We start from the raw sequence: 17,879 nt of genomic DNA, 5'->3' as shown, positions 1-17,879 counted from the left end.
CCATCATGGGCCTCCTGCAGTGCCACAATGATGCCACCTGAAGGTTGCAGGAACAGCAACTCATATTCCGCTTGGGAACCCTGCAGCCCAATGGTATCAATGTGGACTTCACCAGCTTCAAAATCTCCCCTTCCCCCACCGCATCCCAAAACCAGCCCAGTTCATCCCCTCCCCCCACTGCACAACACAACCAGCCCAGCTCTTCCCCTCCACCCACTGCATCCCAAAACCAGTCCAACCTGTCCCTGCCTCCCTAACCTTTCTTCCTCTCACCCATCCTTTCCTCCCACCCCAAGCCGCACCTCCATCTCCTACCTACTAACCTCATCCCACCTCCTTGACCAGTCAGTCTTCCCTGGACTGACCTATCCCCTCCCTACCTCCCCACCTATCTTCTCTCCATCTTCGATCCGCCTCTCCCTATTTATTCCAGAACCCTCACCCCATCCCCCTCTCTGATGAAGGGTCTAGGCCCGAAACGTCAGCTTTTGTGCTCCTGAGATGCTGCTGGGCCTGCTGTGTTCATCCAGCCTCACATTTCATTAACTATTCATACCCACTTGTAAATTTTATTTCTTCATTGCAACTTACTTTCCCACCAATGAGTGTCATTTTCTTGTTCCAAGTATGCCGTTAAAAATGATAGACAATTAATAAATGTGTGTGGTGAATCTTCAAAGCAGAAGATGTGCTGAACAACAACATTTCAGTTACTGCAATTAATTGCTAGTAGGTGATAAGATTATCTTTCAGTTGCTGAAAAACCTGTCAGATGATATAAACCCTTCATACTAGCTACCAATGGCAATTGTGGCAAATTTTGAGGCATTTGTGGAATAAAATGCTGTGCTGTTTTCCTGACATGAATCTGTTTTGTATTAGCCAACTGCAATTAGCTTAATCGAAAACACCAGAATGTATGTTGGAATATTTTTAAAGCGCATTACTTTTAGTTTGGATTTGCCCTGCCCACCCGCCTGCCCTCCCTCCCTCTTTGCTAAGATCAGTATGTTAGGCGCCAGTCTGTCTCTGGAATATTGCCCAAAAGACTGTTTAGGTGTAAGGCTTGTCAGTGAGTGTCCATGAAGGCCAATACAGTTTAAATTTAATCATTTGTTATGGCATTGCCAACAGGAAGTGGCTATCACCTGGGAGCGGAAAGTACATTCAATTTTGAAAGTTTTCTCCCTCACGCCCACACCCCACTTGTAATTTTGATGTCTGTTTGCCCAAAACCAGGGGCCACAGCCTAAGAATAACGGGTAGCCTTTGAGGACAGATAAGGAGAAATTTCTTCACCCAGACGGTAATGAGCTAGTGGAATTCTCTGCTACAAGAAACTGTCCAAAACATTGAAGACTTTGAAAAAATATGTAGCTATAGCTCGAAGGACGAAAGTGACCAAAGGAAGGGGGGAGAAAGTGGGAACAGGATACTAAGTTGGATAATCAGCCACCATCATGAGTTGTGGAGCAGGCTTGAGGGACCGAATGCCTGCTCTGCTTACACTCTGTATTTCTAAGGAATATGTTTTTTTGTCTCTGTTTTTAGTGTAGATACTAGCCATTGCTCCCTGCAATTTTTTTTGAACATGGACAATTTCTTTTAAGTATCCTTCCACTTTAAAGTGTTCTGTCTGACTCTGCCCCTTCCCCTCTGGTAGTTTGCCAGCTATGAGACCACTTGTAGTTCATCCCTAAACTGGCTAGTGCCACTGTTACGAGTTGTGCACTTTCTCTGTTTCTGTAGGTGTGCGGATGCTAGATGGAGAAGTGACTGATGCTGTAGAAGCTCAGTCTCTTAGTATGTATCCTCAACATATTGACATCTACAGTGCTAGCTGGGGTCCAGAGGATGATGGGAAGACAGTGGATGGTCCTGCTAAGTTAGCACAAGCAGCATTTTTTAAAGGCATTTCTCAGGTAAAGTAAATAATGCTTGTGTAAGTTCAAGATATATGTAGAATTGAAGTTTGTTTTTGCATAAATTTGATTGGCCAAATGACCTGCATCTCGTATGCAAGGGGTTTGACTAAAACACAGACCGAATAAATGTGAGACAAAACCATTTTGTGACACAATTATGCAATAATGTTTTGTTCAGTATTTCACAAGGTGAGCATGCTAACTTGGTTTGATGAAATATTTGCAGGGACGTGGTCGTCAGGGCTCAATATTTGTGTGGGCTTCTGGGAATGGTGGCCGAGAACATGACAGCTGTAACTGTGATGGATATACAAATAGTATCTACACCCTTTCAATCAGCAGTACAACACAGAATGGGAATGTACCTTGGTACAGTGAGGCATGCTCCTCAACACTTGCCACCACGTATAGTAGTGGAGGTCAATTTGAAAAACAGATCGTAAGTAGCTGTTATGGTGTTAAAAGTTTGGTTGTCCTGAGTCCTAATCCTTGTGTGACTGCTTTGTTATTAACAGAACAATATTGGAATAATCTACATCCATTTGCAAAATGTTGCAATAACAAGTCTTGTAATTGGGTAAATATCTAGCAACAGTAGTCCTTCTATTTTTCACACAAGTTTTACTTTACACTATGCTAGTGGCTATTCATCTGATTTGGTCACATCTTTTAAGATGTTACTTCCTCCTTAGAAATATTTAAGGGCATGCATTAAGATCTGGGAAAACAAGATTAAAAAGGACATCTGAGTTAGGCAAACTTGCACTGATGGTTTCCTTTGTGTGTAAGTCCATCTGTGTTGTTTTGAGTGTTTACCTAAAGGTTTCGTTAATTCCTGCTACATTAGCTTGTCTCGGTTGGATAGAAGAAAAATCCATAAATACAGATATGGATACAGCTACATTTGAATGGGCAAGTTTAGACATAACCCTTTCTGTAAAGGTTGTCCAGAACGGTAGCTCTCAAACCCTAACTTTTTTGTTTCTTCTGTCATTCTGCAGCTGATGCCAATGAGCCATTTTTAACAGGCAAATAGATTATTATTTTAAAATCTGCCATGATTCTGTACCGCCACCTTTACTAGTAATCTATTCCGTAATTCTATTGTACACATAATAAGGCTAGTTTCTGCTAAACGAGACAAAGTCACAGTGGTGCTTTTGTATAAAAAGCTGTGGAATTTGAAGACTTTGATCTCTCTGCACCCCATCTCGTGTAAGCCGCTGGTGCACTGTTCTTTAATACCAAACTAATTTGTGACAGACCTTGGTACAAACTGCCTTTGTTAGAATCATCTGGATAGATTTGAATTTTGGCACATTGAAAACACTATAAACCAGGTGTGAATGCTGTATTATTCGTATTTGTAATCAGTTCAGAAAACGTCTGGTCTCAAGTAGATACTGTTGAATAGTTCAGATTGTCATCCTTTATTGGAGTTAATGTGGACAAACGTGTTTTGTATTGCCTATCTTCCAGCTCTTGGTGCCAGTTTTACTGCTTTGTTGAGATGGTTGTAACCTCCTTACATCTGTTTCTTCTTCTTTATTTCTGTCTAGGTTACCACTGATCTCAGACAAAAGTGTACAGAATCACATACTGGAACTTCTGCATCTGCTCCTCTTGCTGCTGGAATCATTGCCCTTGCACTGGAAGCAAAGTATGCATCATCATGTAATTTACCATGCAGCTATTAGTATAATGTTTGTGTGCTTCTAAACTTCTAAAAAAGAGACAAAGTTGTAGCTACTTGCTATCAAAACTGCATTGTGTGATTTTATTGTTTAAAATGTGAGCTGTATTGGTAAGACTTTAGTTCCATTCTGTTCACCTCTCCTTCAGTTCTGACCCTATTTCTCCGAGAGGTGCTTGAATTTTGCTGGGGTGTACTTTCATGGATCTCATTCAATTGATCATTCTACACTTCAGCCTAATCTAAGTGTCTCGGCAAGTTTTGTGACCAAGAAAGCATCACCCAGGCCAATTCTCGATGCATCTGCAGAAATCACTGGATGCTCATTATACAATGATTCTCCCTGAACCCTTTTGATACCACTTTGCAGCCTAAAGTTCTTAGAAACCAAATCAGGTAGAAAGTTCTTTCCATGATTTAATGTCCTTCATTGGTCAGAACTTCTAGGTACAGGAGTTGGGACGTCATGTTGGAGCTGTACAAGACATTAGCTAGGCTCCTTTCAGAATATTCTGTACAATTCTGGTCACCCTTCTGTGGGAAAGATTAAACAAGAAAAGATAAACGTAGATGTTGCCAGGACTCGAGGGTATGATTTACAGGAAGAAGCCGAATAGGCTAGGGCTTTTCTCCCTGAAGTGTTGGAGGCCGAGGTGTGGCCTTACGGAGACTTTTAAAATCATGAGAAATATGGATAGCATTAATAGCCAACGCCTTTTTCCAAGGATTGGGGAATCCAAAACTAGAGGGATGGGTTTAAGATCAGAGGAGCAAGATTTACAAAGGACCTGAGGAGAAATTTTCTCATGCAGAGTGTGGTGCATGTATGGAATGAGCTGCTAGAGGAAGTGATGTGGTGGGTACAATTGTAACATTTAAAAGGCTCCTGGATGGGTATCTGAATGGGGGTGGAGCCTTTAGAGGGATATGGACAAAATGCTGGCAAATGGGTCTAGGTCAGATTAGGGTGTCTGTTTGGGATGGACCTGTTGGATTAAATGGTCTGGTTTCATGCTTTACAACTGTGACAGTGTGTTTTTATTTGAATTGCTCAGTAAATTTGTTGAGTCAACTATAGAATCAACTTTAATTAAATTTAAGTTTGTTCCAACATGATTTTTTTACAAGAATAACTGGTTAAAATGAGCACATATGCATTTTAAGTTGAAGATCTACACTGTCGTATCCAATTAAGTAAGTGATTTGCTTTGGTTTTGCAATCCTTTGCAATTTAAATCACATTTTAATCGGAGACAGAAGTATGGTAAAGTAGTATTCTGTTGAAAATTGTATATCTCAAATAATGCTGAAAATCTCATTAAATTAATTTTCTTTTCCTATAGTAAAAATCTGACATGGCGGGACATGCAGCACCTTGTGGTACGGACATCCAAACCTTCACATCTTTCAACTAATGATTGGATTACCAATGGCGTTGGCCGCAAAGGTAAGCTTTTTTTAAATCTTGCAATGAGACTTGTCTTGAAATTAAAGAAAAATGAGCCAAAAACAGCTATTTGAAATTGTCCTTGTGGTCTCCTATTGTAATAACCAGCTCCACACTTCCTGTTCTCATACAGTCAGTCACTCCTATGGCTACGGGCTTTTGGATGCTGGTGCTATGGTTGCATTAGCTAAGAACTGGACAAATGTTGGAGATCAACAGAAATGTGTCATTGTTATCACCTCTGAGCCAAAGTAAGTGTTGGAGGTCTTTAATCTAAATTTCCCTTGTAAATAAACAGCACTTCACCATAACTTGTAATTCATACAACCATAGAATTGTTACAGCTTTTACTTAGGAATTATAAAAATAACAAATGAATAACTATTAGTGTGGATTGTGATGTATGTGAAGGAAGATGTTTGTGAATAAATTCCTGCTACAATTATGTGAAAGGTTCTTTGCCTCTTTCCATCAATTTTCTTTTCCACACATCCTTTGGGTATGGATAGCAACCAAAAGTTATCCTTCCAGAACCTGTGAAGATTAATTCGTGTGGCCCAGTGACTGGTCCAGTTGAGTTGTTACATCAGTTTGCTATGCAGGAATCTGCAATTCCATTAACCAAACAATCTACAGAAAGCTTCTTCCAATGTTGGTAATGATTATGGTTCACTTGGTAATGGCTCCTGGTGTCTGCAGACAAGAAAAATACGGAATTTACCATTCCAGCCCCATTTGTTTCCAACAGAACATGACATTACCATAGTACTACTCCCCCTGATGTGGTCAAATAGGTCATCCATTCTTATCCATGCTATGTAACTGAAAACTATTTGATCAGTTAACTGGCAATTCACAACTATTTTCCCCTTTCCATGTGGAAGGTCAGTTCTTTTTAATGCTGTGTAACTGTTGAATCAACCCTTGAACGTTTTAAACTGAAGCTTTTAGGTCTTAAATAACATTTCAAGAGTCCAATCAGTACAAAGGTCCTTCCCAAAAGGGATCCAATTGGACTCAAAAATTAACACACTCTCTTTCTTTCCCTCTATAGCAGAGTATTTTCCAGCATTTTGCATTTTTATTTCAGATTTCTGGCATCTGAAGTATTTTACTTTTTGTCTCAAAGCAAACCTTGGATTAAAAGTCATTGATTCATTGGCCACGCTTTCCTTACAGTACCTGAGAACGAACGCACGCATAGAGGCGCGCGCGCACACACCAGTATGCATACGGCGCAGGTTGTGGCTGATAAGACCGCAAACTGAACCGTTAGCACATTTGCTGAGTTTGCTAATTTAAAAGATACTGTTTTATTTAAGATTGAACACAAGATTCAGATTGAGGATTAAGCTCCCACTAGGTCTTAACATCATACGTGCAACAAAGTGCAGGCTTTAGGTGAATTGGGATGAGAGTCTGATACATAGCTTAAAATAAGAGGTGCTCCCAGTTCCAATGTAGCACGTTATAGGAGTCATGCCCTGTGTTGTGTGAGCTGGTCCTATCCTGTCACCAGGTCCCTGTAAGGTCAGGTTACAAGCTGATTTGACTTGCGCTGTCATTTTAACACCACCATTAAAATAGATTTGGAGCTTCCTGTTGTAAGTTAATATTTATCCAAGTCATATTTGAATTTGTAAAAGGCTGACTGAAAAGATTATACATGGAAAAGAAAAGAAATTGACACTTATTTGACATCTCTGCTGGGTATCTCATTTTAAGTTTTTTGAGTGTCTGTCTAACCGCTACTTGTGCTTAATCAGGTCAAGGAATGAATGGTTATTTTCTGTGACGATAGGGTGTCTGACAGGTCAGTTACCACAGTACTGTGGGTGGCAATATAATAGGAGGATTAAAGACTGGTGTTTGAGAGCTGTGTGTGAGAAACTCGACTAATAACCTTCTAATGAAGGGACAATTGCCTAGTACCTATGTGAAATTGATCTGCAATTATTGTTTGTTTTTGCCAAATTATCTTTTCAAAAAAAGAAAACCTAAGCATTCAATTTAATACCCAGATTGTTATTAGCTACTGAGATACACTCCTCGTAAGTGTTATCATTTTACTTCCTCTCGCTACTCATTTTGTTATTGTCTGAAGTATTTCAATATAATCCTTGGCTTTTGTTTTAATGCAAAAGCTTAGTGTCAGCGCTTCTAAAGTACTCAACCGCAGCAAGCAAGCCACAAAACCAAGGAAGATCCCACGTGTAATAAGTGGCCTGATATCAGACAGGCAGCAGCAGGGGTAAGAAAGTTTTGGGAGGCATAATTGCTAGGATTCCTGCTGATTTGTTTTAGCATTCGATTGTTTTGAGTTGTTTATAGATAACAGGTTGAAACAGTTTCCATTATGAAGATAGAATTATTCATGCGCACTCCAATTATATATCAGACTCTAATCCCAATTCACCTAAAGCCTGCACTTTGTTGCACGTATGATGTTAAGACCTAGTGGGAGCTTAATTCTCAACCTGAATCTTGTGTTCAATCTTAAAATAACATATTATCTTTTAAATTAGCAAAATAACTTCATAAGGCAAGTTATTTATACTACAAAATCTGCTCTTTCTAGATGGAAATGTTATATACAGTAACTCCTTGATAGAATTTGTCCCTGTAGAATTCTGTCAGAACTGCTTTCAAATCTGTGGTAACACAATCTAATCAGTATCATTTTCACTAAAAACGTATCAATCCAGTTTTCGGTGTGTGATGGTGAGCTGTTAGTGTCTGGATAGGCAAAGCAGTTGGTTATATTATTTGCAGCATTATGTCCATTAAACAAGAAGTCAATAGTGCAGGAAAATCCTTTTGATTCAGTGTCATGGGAATGTGATTTTTATCATGTAGATTTAGAAATAGGATATGGGTGTTTTGAATTTTAGTTGTCTGTCTCTTGTACATGTATTTTGGTTTTGTACAGACTGTGGATAGGTGCTATCATAGCAGTAATGTCACTGCTAGTATTGTGTAGCCTCTGGCTAATGGTCTAGGCTCATGGGTTCAAGTCCCAGTATGGTAAGCAATGAAATTTGAATTCAAATTGTTTTAAAATTTGGAAATAAAATCTAGCTTAAGGTGATAAAGTAACCACTATCAAGTGTCATAACAACCCATCTAGTTCACTAACGTCCTTTAGAGAAAAATCTGTTGTCCTTACTGACCTGGCTTGCATGTGACTCAGCAATGTAGTTGATTCTTAGTAAGCTGTTTGAAGAGCAATCAGTTCACAAACAACTAGGGGTGGGCAACGGTTGCAAGGACATGCCAACATTCACAGAAAATAAACAGCTTAAGCTATGTAGTGTATCTTAAAAGTGAGATAACAAGGTGTGGAGCTGAATGAACACAGCAGGCCAAGCAGCATCTTAACAGCAGGAAAGCTAATGTTTTGGGCCTAGACCCTTCATCTCTAGGCCCAAAATGTCAGTTTTCCTGCTCCTAAGATGTTGCTTGGCCTGCTGTGTTCATCCAGCTCCACACCTTGTTATCTTGGATTATCCAGCATCTGCAGTTCCTACTATCTCTAACTTAAAAGTGAAGTTGGTTGAACTGTATTTTGGGATATTGGGGGTGATAACCTTGTCTTCAGCTTTATCTAGTATTGCTGCAAATTCTTCAACTTTTATAGAGTAATACAGCTTGGAAACAGTCCATGCTGACTACTGTGCTGACTCTGCTAGGTCCAATTGGTTGTATTTGGACAATATTCCTCTGAACCCTTCCCATTATTATAACTGTCCAAATTTTTTTAAACTGTTGCTATTGTACCTGCCTCAACCACTTTGTGTGGCAGCCTGTTCCATGTACACACCCCTCTCTTCGTGAAGAAGTTGCCCCTTCATAAATCTTTCCACACTCTCCTTAAACCTATGCCTTCTAGTTATCAATTCCCCTTCCCTGAGAAAAAGATTACATGCATTCATCCAATCTGGGCCCCTCACGATTTTATGCATGTCAATAAGGTCATCTTCATTTTTCTACGTTCCAAGAAATAAACTTTATTTTAAACTCTTTAAAAGCTGACTGTCAGATACCAATGTCATCTTGAAACTGTTGGTTTCTGCAATCCAACTGTGGTTTGAACAAGTGAACACCATACTAGGGAGTTTCAGAAGAATTTGGGGAAATTTGTAAAACTTAAAATAGGCAAGCACAAACATTTCCATGTAATATTATCAAATACTTTCTTAGTATTTCCACAAGCTAATGTTCTGATTTAATCAAAAAGTTATCACGTGTGTGCTATCTATCCTTGAGCTGTATTACATTGGCACCACATCCACAAGGATCCACTTTCTTCACCACTGAAGCTCAGTAACAACAGTGTGTGCTATCTACAAAACGCACCACAGAAATTCCCCAAAGATCGTCAGATAGCACTGCTCCAACACACAACCACTTCCATCTAGAAGGTCAATGGCAGAAAGATAAATAGGAACATCACCAGCAAGTTCCTCTCCAATCCAGTCTTCATCCTGACTTGGAAATATATCCCCATTCCTTCACTGTCACTTGGTAAAAATCCTGAAATTCCCTCCCTAATGGCATTGTGGATCTCCTTACAGAGCACAGACTGAAGCAGTGCAGGAAGGCAGCTCACTGCCGCCTTCTCGAACACAACCCGGGACAGTCAATAGATGCTGGCCCAGCAGTGAGACCCACGTCTCATAAGTAAATAAAATAAAATAATCCTACAATGGTGCTCTGGAACAAACAAATTGCTGGAGAAACTCAACAGGTCTGGTAGCATCCTTGGGGGAAAAAACAGTCAATATTGAGTTCTTCAGAATTTAAGAAAGACTCAAAACATTAATTCTGTTTTCTCTCCACAGCAATAACTGAAAAGGCTTTTGAATTGCCCCAGCATATTTGTCAAATTTGTAAAGCATTCATATACGTGCGTTTCTTAAGCCAGTTTGGTCATGGCTATGCATGCATGCCAAGCTAATCTGTTTCTTATGATATTTGAGAGTTTGTTTGGAGAATAGTGCATGACATCATCTTCAATGGTTAAAGATTGGTTCAGATTTACCTGAACCACCAGAGGAGAGATATGTAATATCCATCAGCCCATCTTAGGGCTGACATCTTAGATAAAATAGTATTCTAATGTGCAAATGGTGTATTATCAGCCTAGCTTCTTCGCTCAAGTCCTGGAGTGAACCTTGAAACTGAAACAGCTTGGTTTGGAGGCAAGAGTTTCACCAGCCAGGCTAAGCTGAAATGTGTATGATTCAAAGATAATGGGAACTGCAGGTGCTGGAGAATCCGAGATAACAAAGTGTAGAGCTGGATGAACACAGCAGGCCAAGCAGCATCTTAGGAGCACAAAAGCTGATGTTTCGGGCCTAGACCCTTCGCCACTGCAATAAGTCCCTAATCCTGGAAGACCCTGGATCCCAGATGACTTAACAAAAGTGTAAAAACTAGGAGCAGGAGTCTATTCGCTCCCTCAAGCCTGCTCTGTTATTTAATATCATATCATCTTGGCCTCAATTCCACTTTCTGCCTGCTCTCCATAGTCATTCAACCTATTACTAATTAAAAATCTCTCTATCTCCTTAAATTTACTCAGTAGCCAGCATCTGCCACGTTTTGGGTTGGTGAATTCCCCAGATTCACAGCCTTTTGAGACAGGTACTTTCTCATGTTTTAAATCTGCTATCCCATATCCTAAGACTGAGAGTCCTCACAATCACTTGTATTCTGCATGCTGATAGACTATTTGAATGGTATTCTAATGCTGACTTAATGTAATTCAGAGTTGAGAAATTTCTACAGTTCTGGTTTTCAACTTATTTCTTTAGGGATATTGGTAACCGATTGGAGGTACGGAAAAGTGTTGATGCATGCCTTGGAACTTCAAATTTTATCCGCTCCTTAGAGCATGTGCAGGCAAGAATTACGCTATCGTATAACCGGCGTGGAGACTTAGCCATATATCTCACCAGTCCCATGGGGACAAGGTCAACTCTGCTGGCACCAAGGTATGATGTTACTGCAGCTCAAAACAACAAATGCATGAAAATTACTAAGGTTAAATAACCTACACATGATAGAAATTAGCTTGTAATTCTTTAATGGGTAAGTTTTTTGTTAGTATAAGTGTCTTTGATGTTGGCAACATTTTATTAATTTGTACCTAACAAAGAGGATCTTCAAGTTCAATCTGTTGAGACCCACTCGATCTGCAAACATAATCGACTAAAGTTTTAGTGGAAGATTGGAGTAATAGTGAATGATCTAATTGCAGAGGAAGATCAACTTGAAACTCAATTCACAATCAGTGGTTCACTACTTGTGACCAACAGATCTTTCATTGAGAAGTGGTGGCTTTGTGATAAAATCACTGGACTGGTAATCCAGAATCCAAGGTAATGTTTTGTTAAGTCCCACAATGGCAGATGATGAAACTTGAATTTAATAGAAACCTGGAACAAAACGTTAACCTAACGTAACTACAGATTAAAAACCAAACTCCTTCACCATTCTGAAGAAGGGTCTAGGCCTGAAACGTCAGCTTTCCTGCTCCTCTGTGGCCTGCTTGGCCTGCTGTGTTCATCCAGCTCTACACCTTGTTATCTCTCATTCACCATTGTCCTTGTGGGAAGGAAATCTGCTTTCCTGACTTGGTCTGGTTTATGTAAGTATAGACCCAAAACAAAGTGGTTGACGCTTAACTGCCGTCCTGGCAATAAATGTTAACCTAACCAGTAATACCCACATTCCATGAACAAATAAAACAAAAATTGTTAGCCAGTCACCTGGGAGCATTCACTATCCTTTCTGACAAAAATAACAATCAGAGCCTTGATCACAGTTATAGCAATGTGCACTATAGCACTCCCCCTAGATCATTATCTAGAGACACACTCTAAAACACTCACTAACAATTTTGCTGAATTCTGTACACACCAAGTTACTTGCAAACAAAGCACAGTGGTAGTTTGGAAGCAAGCAACTATCATTGTTGAGTTTGTGCCACTAAAGTGTTCTGAAGGAGTCCTGCCAATGGAACTTAAGTAGAATTCTTTCTCTAGAGAGAGCAATGTGCATGATTGTTGCTCTGATTATTTATTTCAGTTAGGCAGTGCAAATATTAGGTGCTTTGCAATACAAGAGATTTAAGCCTTCCTAGTGTTGAAAACAAGCAGTCATCTTGTTTATAAGAGTTTGATCTTGTGAAAGCCGTTAACGAAGGTAAATTCTGGTACACAATATCCTCATGATTCAGGAGTTTTTGTCAGTGTGTGTATAGAGCATATGATAAGATAAAATAAATCTGGCTATGATTGGACTTGTGCTGTAAGGGTGGTCTGAGTCATCTTTACTAGCAATTTACACAAAATGTGCATTTGCTTGTTTCTGTGGAACTTGTGCTTTAACTACTGTTAATTCAGACCCAATGTGAAGAATCAGAATAAATGCTTTATTTCTATCATACCTACCTCTAACGACCATAGGTAGTCAGGACAATACTGTAAACGTGGTGATTTTGGAGTGGGATTTCAGAAGATCACAAATTCCTGTCCAACACTGAGCAAATAAATCATAAACTTGCCATTTCTGTATAGAGTACTGATATTGCTTGATTTGTAATAGAGATATTAAGCATTGTATTGTACACTTTCATAATTGATATAGCGAGTGTAGACTTCAATCTTTTCTATTCTGTTAGGGCAGAAATGAAAGTCTTTTGGGATGGAAGAATCATTGGGCTTTCTGCTCACTTACAGTTGTGTTGTTATCTACTGCAGACAGCATGACTACTCATCTGAGGGATTTACTGACTGGGCATTCATGACTACACATTCCTGGGATGAAAACCCCTCGGGAGAATGGGTTCTGGAATTGGAAAATACTTCTGGTGCAAATAATTATGGTTTGTTTCTGTATTTGTCTTCAAGCATTTAGACTAAAACTTTTCTATAATGGCATTTGTGAATCATAGAAACTGTGGATAGCAAAAAGCTTGTTCCCAGAGTGGGGGACTCAATTACTAGGGGTCATGAGTTCAAAAGTTTGAGAGATATGCGTGGAAAGTTCATTACACAGAAGGTGGTGGGCGCCTGGAACGCGTTGCCAGCGGAGGTGGTAGACGCAGACACGTTAGCGTCTTTTAAGATATATTTGGACAGGTACATGGATGGGCAGGGAGCAAATGGACACAGACTCTTAGAAAAGAGATGACAGGTTAGACAGAGGATCTTGATCGGCACAGGCTTGGAGGGCCGAAGGGCCTGTTCCTGTGCTGTAGGTTTCTTTGTTTCTTTGTATTACAAGAAAGAGTTGCAGCAATACACTGGCCTATCTGCTCTTGTGCCTTTTTTTCTGTGCTGTTTCACCAATGTCATAATATTTTCCAAAACAGTTTTTGGTTTTTAAGTGATCTTGTTTCTTCTTCTTGTATATTTCATGACCTAATGATTCATTTCTTCAACTACTTCCAACTGTTGCCTGGTAATGGTCTCCTATCTCTAACTCTCTAATTTGCTAACCAGCAGGAACAGTATTAACCAAAATTTCACAAGTGAAATGCTGCTAGTACTGGAAGTAGTATCTGTGGAGAGGGAAGCACTTAACATTTCAGATGATGCCAGATTTGTTGAGTAATTACAGCATTTTCTGCAATAGATTCAGATTTACAGCAACTTCATATTTTTGAACCTTTTGACTCTTTAAGCTCATTATTTTCAACAGTAGTGTGATCTGAATCCAGATGAGAGAAGGTAACTTTAGTGGTTAATGTGTATCTTCATGGAAAGAATGTTGAAGGGCCATTTCCTAACTAGTTCATACTTGCCCTATTTGATAGTTTGCAGGTACTGTTCTGTATTTACACATTAGTGTCCTTGTAGTCTGTTTTGTTACCGCCCTCATTATTGTTTTTAAATATGCTTGCCCATAGCAGAGATTTTTCTAATAGAGGTTATCTGTTCAGGTACCCTGAGACAATTTACATTGGTTCTTTATGGGACGGCGCCAACTAACAGCCAGCAGAAATCGACTAACATCACACTACCTGCCAACTGCAAAACACTGAACTCTCAGCAAGTGTGTACAGGTAAGTAAGCAAGAGAAAGTATAGAGTTGAATTTAATGAGTGGAGTAGAGCTTTGTCTTAGAGCGCCCTCTACAAGTAGAAATAAGAAATAATTCTTATGTGTCTCAATCCTTAAATGCTTAACAAGTTAACTCTGACTCTGAGGGAGAACAGTCCTTAATTGAGTTTGATTTTTTTCAAAATATCAGAAGTTAAATGACCAAAGAAAGAATTAACTTTGAAAGAATTTTCAATGAAATTGAAATAAGTTTACAGAAGGCTGTTAAGATGTTAAAGTTATCAATCTGAATGGTTAATGGTACCCTTCAGTGGTTCACTGGTGTTTATAGTTTTATTAACTTGCATTTGAAAGTTTTTCTGCTCAAACCTTTGCTTTGTGTACAAGTGTGTTGAGCCCAATAGTTGAGGTTATCTTGCAGCGCTATTGCTGGCTACCTGGTGCTAATGTCTCTGAGAACCTTTTTTTGTCCTTGGTTGTAAAAGATGGAGTTTCATAGTATGATGGGGCTCAGGGGAAGGGTCAAAGTTCTATTGTAAATTCTAATTTGAAAATGTACTCTGTAGCTCTAAAAGATTTGTGTGAAGCTTATAAACATGGTGTTGGAGGTGATTTTGTACAGATAGGAGATTGGCTAACTAACTGGAAACAGAATAAATGAGTCATTTTAAGGTTTGCAGTTGTAATGCATGGAATGCCACAGGGATCAGTGCTGTCACTTGGACCATTTGTAACTTAGGTTAATGATTTGGATGGTGTATTATATCCAAATTTGCTGCTAATACAAAGAGCTCACAGGTGAGTGAGCGAAAACTTAACAAATGGATTATAATATGAGGAAAATGAGGTTGTCTACTTTTGGCAGCAAAAATAAAAATGCAGAATAATTAGTTTGAGACAGACTGCAGAATTCTGCATGAAATGGGAATCTAGTGATCTTATTGAAACAGAAGATTCTGAAACGGCATGACGATGTAGACGCTGAAAGAATGTTTTCCCCTCATGGGTGAGTTAATAACTATATAGGGCATAGATTTAAAATTGTTTAGAGAGAAGAATATCTTCTGGCATGAATTAATTGAAATTATTTTCTGCATAAAGTAGTAAGTTGTCAATAAATATATTCAAGGTAGTGTTTTTTTATCCAGAAGGAATTTAGGGTTATTGGAAAAGCAATTAAAGTAGAGTTGAAATCACAGTCAGGTCAACCATAATCTTGTTGAATGGCAGTGTAGATTAAGGGGCCAAATGTCCCATTCCTCCATTTTTACAATCTTAAGTGTTTTATCTTAAAAATGCCAAATTCAACATCTGTGCTAACTTGAGTACGTTACTACTTCTTTGGATCGTTCATCGATTTAAAGTCAGGTATGACAACAGCACTGAGATTCGAAATTAGGCCACCCACTTTCGTGTTATATTAACCTTGCAGGCATTGTCCTGGTTATGGTGTGTAAGCATTGATGGTAAAATACAATGTTACAGTAATTTGCTAGGTTTTTGTAGTCTTTTAGCTTTTAGAATTTTATTTTAGCAAAACATCCTTTCAGCATCTACATCGTCATGCCGTTTCAGAATCTTCTGTTTCAATAAGATCACTAGGTTCCCATTTCATGCAAAATTCTGCAGTCTGTCTCAATCTAATTATTCCGCATTTTTATTTTTGGTGCTAAAGTAGACAACCTCATTTTCCTCATATTATAATCCGTTTACTTTTAGCAAAACCTAGAAAAAATGCCAGAGCCATAATGTTGGATGCAGTGACTTGGCTAATACTCCAGAAAAGGAGGGTGGAAAATGTCATTTGGGAAACTGTAATTAGATAATGCTAAGTTTGAAAGGAGTGTTGGGGAAGGGTGGAATAAGTGTGAATTTTAACTTGCTTTCGAGGGAGTGAAAAGGATTGTAAAATGGACTACTTGCAGTTTAGATTTATTCGGAAAAGCTTGGAATAATTATCCTAATTGTGTTGAGAGACATAGGGGCCAGAAAAGGTTCCATTAAATGTGACAGATGATTAGTAAATTTGGCATGGAATAAAAATATTTTGGGGACTGAATATTAAATTTGAACCCTTGATTTGCAAAGCAACTGTCATTGGACAGAACACTGCAGGCAAAATTGAGATATTGGGCATTTTCTAAATGAAAAATGGCTCACTGACTTCTCCTGAATCTTGTCATGAAACGTTAACCACAGGTGATGAAAAATATTGAAGGCATGGATTTGAGGTTATTGATTCACTTTGGAACTGGACATTTTCACATTGAGGCTGTGTACATTCTTGTGACTTAACAGGTGCATTTTCAGTTCTCTACACTAAACAAATCATGGCCTGGTAGAACAACAATTTAAATGCACTTAAATTTTATCAACTATCTTGTGTGAATTTCAGTACTGAGCCCAGCATAATTTTGCAGGATTTCTTAAATTATGTTAGAATTGAAATTCACCTTAAATATCCTATTGGATTGTATTAAATTCCTAATGGAAAAAGTGCAGTGACCAACAGCAAATCCCAGACAAAGGCATAGTATCATCAAATAAATTTGATAGAAATGCATTTATCAGTTCATTTATTGCCTGAGTGGATTGGAATCCTACTGATTTTGAGACTTCATTCTATTATGGCTTTTATTTTACAACATTTTTTTAAAAACAGGAGCTGCCTGTGGGTCCTTTTCTGGGAGCTGGGGAGGACTTTAGCTTTGAAATACCATCAATCGTAAGAGAGGCAGTTATTTATATTCACAAAATCAACATTGACTGCTATAGTTTGTGGTCAAGTGACTTCATTTTTTCATGATCTGTCACTGGCCTTTCAGGGATAAACTGGCACAGTACACTTGCTAGCTGCAGATCTAATGTGATGGAAGATCTCCAGATTAGGATGACTTGTGACCAACAGCATGACCAAATAACAGCAAATTGTGCTGATTAAAGTGCAAAGCAAGAAGCAATGCACTAATAAATGCACATCTTACTGCATTTCTCTCTCAGTTGACATGTTGGTGATCTTAAATTTTTAGAACTTCTGATGGCTTTGAGTGAATAAGCATAATTCAGAAAATCAAGGTTCCATCTGTAGTATCAGTTCATTTCATGTTGTTCTTAGCTGGCTAGAAATAAGCATTCTACAAATTGAAGTCCATATCAGTTGTTTTGGGAAGGAGGAAAGAATTGGGTTGTGATTCCTGCTGTGGGGTATTTTGTGTGAAAATATAGTTGAACTCTGTTGCAGTTCCCCTCGCAGATGAATAATCTGTGAACATTGTCTTAAGTGCTCATATAATGAATACCTCCTTGAACCAGCAGTAATTGTTCAGCTAAATTTTAGCAATTGAGGTACCCACCTGGATTTTATAACAAGCAAATAATTGGGAAAATGCTTTGAAAAACATCAAAGTTAGACGTTTAATTTATGCACCCTGCTGTGCCTTTAAAAGGCTTCCCTAACCGGTGGGCTGTGTTTAGTGAATTTATCTTTCATTATAATCTGCTAAACATTTTGGGTGCAGTGCCTCAGCTTTGTAAATTGAATTACAGACATCTGATTTTTGAGCCATTTCTGCACCATTTAGTGAAACAGAATCTGATGTTTTGATCATCATTTTTGCCATGTTTCAACAGGGAGCATTTAGTAGGTGTTGTAAAGAGTTTTGACTTTCTCAAATTCAGTGGTTATTCTGTCATTTTTACTTTTAGTTTTTAAGGAGTTCTAAATATGGTATCCACCCAAAATC

At 38.7% G+C, this 17,879-nt stretch overlaps 1 protein-coding gene across 1 annotated transcript in view; it reads left to right on the top strand.

Annotated features, from left to right (window-relative positions):
• The window catches only part of furina (furin (paired basic amino acid cleaving enzyme) a), an 84,362-nt gene that overhangs the window by 59,291 nt on the left and 7,192 nt on the right, over window positions 1–17,879 (top strand). Inside the window, exons 7-14 of the mRNA XM_048520573.2 lie at window positions 1,750–1,922; window positions 2,152–2,364; window positions 3,485–3,585; window positions 4,962–5,065; window positions 5,199–5,316; window positions 10,882–11,061; window positions 12,832–12,956; window positions 14,016–14,138. Coding sequence (XP_048376530.1) covers window positions 1,750–1,922; window positions 2,152–2,364; window positions 3,485–3,585; window positions 4,962–5,065; window positions 5,199–5,316; window positions 10,882–11,061; window positions 12,832–12,956; window positions 14,016–14,138 — 1,137 coding nt within the window. The remainder of the gene's footprint in view (window positions 1–1,749; window positions 1,923–2,151; window positions 2,365–3,484; window positions 3,586–4,961; window positions 5,066–5,198; window positions 5,317–10,881; window positions 11,062–12,831; window positions 12,957–14,015; window positions 14,139–17,879) is intronic.

This window comes from Stegostoma tigrinum, chromosome 36 (assembly GCF_030684315.1).
Source record: "Stegostoma tigrinum isolate sSteTig4 chromosome 36, sSteTig4.hap1, whole genome shotgun sequence".
Classification (NCBI taxonomy): Eukaryota; Metazoa; Chordata; class Chondrichthyes; order Orectolobiformes; family Stegostomatidae; genus Stegostoma; species Stegostoma tigrinum.
The sequence above is the reverse complement of the archived record's forward strand: the minus strand, read 5'-3'. Positions and strand labels throughout refer to the sequence as shown.